This window comes from Physella acuta, unplaced genomic scaffold (genome assembly GCF_028476545.2).
Source record: "Physella acuta isolate Inbredline_101_S28 unplaced genomic scaffold, ASM2847654v3 ptg001717l, whole genome shotgun sequence".
Classification (NCBI taxonomy): Eukaryota; Metazoa; Mollusca; class Gastropoda; family Physidae; genus Physella; species Physella acuta.
In genome coordinates this window covers 71,704-78,675 of record NW_026733229.1, presented here as the reverse complement: position 1 = coordinate 78,675, position 6,972 = coordinate 71,704, and the positions used below count along the sequence as shown (strand labels likewise).

General features: G+C 37.6%; 1 protein-coding gene across 1 annotated transcript; it reads right to left on the bottom strand.

Moving 5' to 3' along the window:
• Positions 1-363: 363 nt before the first annotated feature.
• LOC131930098 (histidine-rich glycoprotein-like) lies at positions 364-3,554 on the bottom strand. The gene is made up of 2 exons (XM_059286458.1): positions 3,548-3,554; positions 364-905 (listed from the first exon to the last, which is right to left on the bottom strand). Exons 1-2 carry the CDS (start codon positions 3,552-3,554, stop codon positions 364-366), a joined length of 549 nt encoding a protein of 182 aa, XP_059142441.1.
• Positions 3,555-6,972: the final 3,418 nt, after the last annotated feature.

Below are 6,972 nucleotides of genomic sequence, written 5' to 3'. Positions count from 1 at the left end.
CTAGCTACGCCCCTGCTTGATGTAAAATATAACTAATGCAGTGCTGTGCAGTTGTTTCTGCTGCAATAGCTTGGAGAGTATTTGCTTAAGGAGACGGATGGAGATATTTAGCTGTCTCATACTGGGACGAGAGATTGAGAAAATGTCCTCGTTGGTTTGACCATAAATTTAGTTTAGTCGTGGTGGATTGTCGGGGTAGGAAATCTGGCTTGTCATTTTTATGTTTACCAGCTGCATAAAGGATAGGGGATATGCCAGGATGGGTGATTTTTTAGCTGATGTATGCGTTTTAAAAGTGTGTGTGTATGTGTGTGATGTAGTTGGTTAACGATGTGGTTTTGTCCATGAGCGAGATTGTGGCATTCATGGTCTTAGATGTGGCATATATGTGGCGGTGATGTGGCAGTGATGTGGCAGTGATGTGGCGGTGATGTGGCAGTTATGTGGCAGTGATGTGGCAGTGATGTGGCAGTGGTGTGGCAGTTTTGTGGTAGTGATGTGGCAGTGATGTGGCAGTGATGTGGCAGTGATGTGGCAGTGGTGTGGCAGTGATGTGGTAGTGATGTGGCAGTGATGTGGCAGTGATGTGGCAGTGATGTGGCAGTGATGTGGCAGTGGTGTGGCAGTGATGTGGTAGTGATGTGGTAGTGATGTGGCAGTGATGTAGCAGTGATGTGGCAGTGATGTGGCAGTGATGTAGCAGTGATGTGGCAGTGATGTAGCAGTGATTTGGCAGTGGTGTGGCAGTGATGTGGCAGTGATGTGGCAGTGATGTGGCAGTGATGTGGCAGTGATGTGGCAGTGGTGTGGCAGTGATGTGGTAGTGATGTGGTAGTGATGTGGCAGTGATGTGGCAGTGATTTGGCAGTGATGTAGCAGTGAAATGGTATTAAAGTCCCAGTGATCTGTGTGGTGTTTTTGTTAGTAAATATTCACTTGAGCATAAAATTTAGGAAATAGTGGTCAATGAGTATCAGGGAAGAGTGGGGGGGAGTCATTGAGTATCAGGGAAGAGTGGGGGAGTCACTGAGTATCAGGGAAGAGTGGGGGGAGGGGAGTCACTGAGTATCAGGGAAGAGTGGGGGGGGGGAGTCAATGAGTCTCAGGGAAGAGTGGGGGTGGAGTCACTAAGTATCAGGGAAGAGTGGGGGGAGTCACAGAGTATCAGGGAAGAGTGGGGGGAGTCAATGAGTATCAGGGAAGAGTGGGGGGAGTCATTGAGTATCAGGGAAGAGTGGGGGAGTCACTGAGTATCAGGGAAGAGTGGGGGAGGGGAGTCACTGAGTATCAGGGAAGAGTGGGGGGGAGTCAATGAGTCTCAGGGAAGAGTGGGGGTGGAGTCACTAAGTATCAGGGAAGAGTGGGGGGAGTCACAGAGTATCAGGGAAGAGTGGGGGGGAGTCACTAAGTATCAGGGAAGAGTGGGGGGAGTCACTGAGTATCAGGGAAGAGTGGGGGGAGTCATTGAGTATCAGGGAAGAGTGGGGGAGTCACTGAGTATCAGGGAAGAGTGGGGGGAGTCACAGAGTATCAGGGAAGAGTGGGGGGAGTCACTGTGTATCAGGGAAGAGTGGGGGGGTCACTGGGTATCAGGGAAGAGTGGGGGAGTCACTGAGTATCAGGGAAGAGTGGGGGAGTCACTGAGTATCAGGGAAGAGTGGGGGGGGAGTCACTAAGTATCAGGGAAGAGTGGGGGGGAGTCACTAAGTATCAGGGAAGAGTGGGGGGGGAGTCACTAAATATCAGGGTAGAGTTGATATGCTAGTATTCTTTGTGAAGAGTTGAGTTGCAGAAAGGAGAAGGAGTAGATGAGGCACTATCAAATGCTAATGACAAGTTTAGTCCGATGGAATCCTTGATGTTACACTGATGCCAAGTCGATTTCCCCTTCACTTCTAAACAATCGTTTTTTGAACCTAGGCTTTTCTTAACAAAGAAAATTTAATACGTACTTTTCCGTAGTATAAGGTATCGGTTAGATAAAGTTGTCTTTAAGAGTATCACTAGCCTAACCATGATCGGACCGATACTGTATGTAATCTACTGTTTACCTCAGTATGATAACTATGTATAAAATGTCTTACTCGGAAATCGCTAATATAGTGCTAACACAGTACACGGTACTCAGTAGGCCTACAATCTATTTATTCACACAGCTCTTACTTATTACGTGTGCTTACACATTACATGATTCTTTGAGACAGCACTCAAAAACACTGTTACAACATGCACGTTTATAAATCGACAAACGGGCGAATAAGCTCTACACGTTTTGATGGCTCCCATAGCGGAAAAATTATTCTCCAATTCGTTAGATTGTACTGCGGGTTACTAGACGCAGTAAAATATTTATTGCGAGCTGGGTAATGCCTTGTTAGTTGATACGCAACCTCGCGAGACAACTTAGACAAAGATCTCTGACGTTAGGAAAACTGGGACGGAAGTGGGTCAGATCATAACTAGGTCGATTTATTTATATCTGGGATTGGGGAACTGGGCGAATTTATGGCCTCGGTGGTCGAGTATTAGTTGAAATATAAGGGTTCAAATTCAATTCGGGTTGTTATTGAATTTTTTATCACTTATATATTGTTAAGAACAAAGAGATGCAGGCATCAAAATATGGAAGACCTCTAAGATATGTGAGGAGGAGGAGGTTGGGATTGAAGTCAGGAGCTCTTACTAGATGTCTACTACAAAATATACAATCTTCTGTTTCATATTATATATATATATATATATATATATATATATATATATATATATATATATATATATATATATATATAACATATATAAACATATATAAGAAATATATATATATATATATATATATATCAAAAAGCATAAGGGAAGCACCCACCCAAGGTTTAATTTAGAATAGATGACAGCTAAATCAATTAGATCGAGCAGTACATTTCTGCTGACGTATATGTCGGTGAATTCAGCATGAAAAGCATGTAATAAGTAGCTACTATCAAGTCTGGTGAAACCAACCCAAAGACGTTAATCTGTAAAATAGTTCCTGGGAGTGTTTTTAGTGTATCCATTCATTTGAGTTAACATATCCTTCGTCTGTTTGTTGATGTTTAGTTTGACCCACAGGATTGACTACAGTATATAATAGCAATTTATATATATATATATATATATATATATATATATATATATATATATATATATATATATATATATATATGTATATATATATATATATATATATATATGTATATATATATATATATATATGTATATATATATATATATATATATATATATATATATATATATATATATGTATATGTATATATGTATATATATATATGTATATATATATATATATATATATATATATATATATATATATATATATATATATATATATATATATATATGTATATGTATATATATATATATATATATATATATATATATATATATATATATATATATATATATATATATATATATATATAATATAATTTTACATTATTGTTAAATAGGTTTAGACATTTTACAATATTGGAATTAAACTATTGCTAGTTACCTCCCATTTATTTTTTCCAAATACTTAAGGGAGGCAACTCATTCTAACGTTTTCAAAAAAATAGAAATAGCAAGAGTTTCAGTAAACACTCATATATATTATTTATAAAAGCCCTATGTACTAGAAATTTAAATTTTATATGATTACTAGTGTATTTGTAATACGGGTTGACCACCAAAATTATTATCTGATTCCAGTAAAAATAGAAAAGCATTAGCTGTCTTATATATGTAATATGTAGACTAAGCAATGCTGATTTGATTTCACCAATCATAGCTAATTTTATCACAGGATCTTTAATTGATTCTTTAAACAATTCGATTTACCGAGAGATCCGATGACAAAAATGCAACGAAGAATAAACTTACAGTTGAAATTAAAAACAAATTATGTGCAATAAATGTTTGTTTAGTTTTTTCTATCATTAAGTTTCTTTCCTATGTTTAGATCTATCTTCGGCTTTCTCATTCCTTAACTCTAGTACATATTCTGTCAGACACTAATTTTAAATTGTCTACATTGTTTAGTAATATTTCACGATTTACTTATTAGTATTAATAATGTAATTTTTGTGTGTAATTAGTACAATAAGGAGCATTAGTTACTTTAAATGCAAAGTCAACATGTGAAACAACGGAATATATTTTTTTTCAAACTATTGGAGTCAATAACAAATCTGAGGCAAAAATGCAAAAAAGAGCTGAACTGCTAACCCGTAAGTCTCAAGTTCGAATCCGGGTTCAAGTCAGTGGGTCGTCCCTGAGTCCACCCAACTCGATGGGTACCTAACTCACGTTAGGGAAAGTAAAGGCGGCTGGGCATAGTGCTGACTACACTATCTCTTCATATGCCGAGGTCACAGAAACAAGTAAAAACTGATAATTATCTGGTAAACATCTGATAAGTCGAAGTTTAAACTTTAAAAAAAAAATGATATTTTGTACAATAATCAATAAAAGTTAAACTAACGAAGCCGATGTCAAAAGTGCAAAAAAGAATAAACTTTTAATCCAATTAGACAAGCCGGAACACAGCATCAGTCAACCAATTACACAAGTCAGATACAGCAACAGTCGACAAATTACACAAGTCAGATACAGCAACAGTCAACAAATTACACAGCAACAGTCAACAAATTACACACGTCAGATACAGCAACAGTCAACCAATTACAACAGTCAACCAATTACACAGCAACAGTCAACCAATTACACAAACAAGATACAGCAACAGTCAACCAATTACACAAGTCAGATACAGCAACAGTCAACAAATTACACAGCAACAGTCAACCAATTACACAGCCACAGTCAACCAATTACACAGCAACAGTCAACCAATTACAACAGTCAACAAATTACACAGCAACAGTCAACCAATTACAACAGTCAACCAATTACACAAGCCAGCAACAGTAAACCAATTAAACAGCAATAGTCAACAAATTACAACAGTCAACCAATTACACAGCAACAGTCAACCAATTACACAGCCACAGTCAACCAATTACACAGCAACAGTCAACAAATTACAACAGTCAACCAATTACACAGCAACAGTCAACCAATTACACAGCAACAGTCAACAAATTACAACAGTCAACCAATTACACAGCAACAGTCAACAAATTACAACAGTCAACCAATTACACAGCAACAGTCAACCAATTACACAGCAACAGTCAACCAATTACACAGCAACAGTCAACAAATTACAACAGTCAACCAATTACACAGCAACAGTCAACCAATTACAGAAGCCATAGACCAGAAAAGCTGATGTTTACAGCCTTCACTAACAGAGTGCCAGTCACCTTTAGCGGTCACTTAATCACTGATAGTCCAAAGCACGGACCTCCACGATTGGTCAGTTGGAGCAAGGATGGACTAGCAAGTGGGTCATTTGTTCCAGACCATTGGAGACAGCGAAATTCCATGCAAGTAGAGCTCATGACTGCTAACTCAAAAGTCTACAGTTCGGATCCCTGTCCCTGAGTCAACCCACCTCTTTTATTTTTACATGACCATCTTTGCTTTCTCCCCTCCCCGCCCATCCCCGTTGACATCAAGCATACAGATTTGCATTAAGATCCTCTACCATTGATAATATTGTAACAACATTGTAACATTTACATATTGTTACACATATCCAACTTGTTGTGTACAAAAATAAACCGTAAACTTATAAACAACCACACTTTTTAAAAGAAAATACAGAATTCTATAAATAGCAACATCGTATTTTCTTGAACTTTAAAAATTAGAGAAGGGTTTGGGCCCTGTTGCTCAGAAGGAACAAAGAGCCATTGATTTCTTGAAACATTTCCGGCGTCTCCTTTGTTTGGCCTCGCCTGAGTTATCGCTCTTCATCCGCTGTAAGGTGTGTTCCTTCCCCTACTTAACAGCTTTCAAAGGTGACAATTTTAAATTTAATTGTAGAGAGAACAACAATATGGCTATGTATGGTATCGATATTTTAATTTAAATTATAGAAACTTTGAAAGGCGACAATTTTAAATTTAATTGTAGAAAGTACAACAATAACGCTATGTATGGTAGAGATATTTTAATTCTAAATTATACGAACTTTGAAAGGCGACAATTTTACATTTAATTGTCGAAAGAACAACGATAAACTATATATAGTAGCTATATTTTTATTTTAAATGATGTGAACTTAAACGAGAGATCATAGTTATTTAACGAGAATTGTCGGGATTTGTTTGTGTTGGAATTTTAGTTCTTTGGATGCGGTTGAGCTTAGTCAGCTGAAACGAGTACCTATTTCGACTCAAGAAAAATTAAAGACAGCTTTCTTTTTGCTGAGCATACAATCATTTGAAATGCGAATCGAAAATAGTGTGAATTATTGTACAGTTGATCAGCTCTATGGGTGGTACATTCGTAAAACTTAAGCTTTAAATTGACAAATAATAATTCTGTCAGATACGTCGGTAGTTCGAGATTTTTTTGTGGACAGGGTAGGTTTAGGACAGTGGGGAAATCTGTTGTCAAAAGGTAGGTTTAGGACAGTGGGGAAATCTGTTGTCAAAAGGTAGGTTTAGGACAGTGGGGAAATCTGTTGTCAAAAGGTAGGTTTAGGACAGTGGGGAAATCTGTTGTCAAAAGGTAGGTTTAGGACAGTGGGGAAATCTGTTGTCAAAAGGTAGGTTTAGGACAGTGGGGAAATCTGTTGTCAAAAGGTAGGTTTAGGACAGTGGGGAAATCTGTTGTCAAAAGGTAGGTTTAGGACAGTGGGGAAATCTGTTGTCAAAAGGTAGGTTTAGGACAGTGGGGAAATCTGTTGTCAAAAGGTAGGTTTAGGACAGTGGGGAAATCTGTTGTCAAAAGGTAGGTTTAGGACAGTGGGGAAATCTGTTGTCAAAAGGTAGGTTTAGGACAGTGGGGAAATCTGTTGTCAAAAGG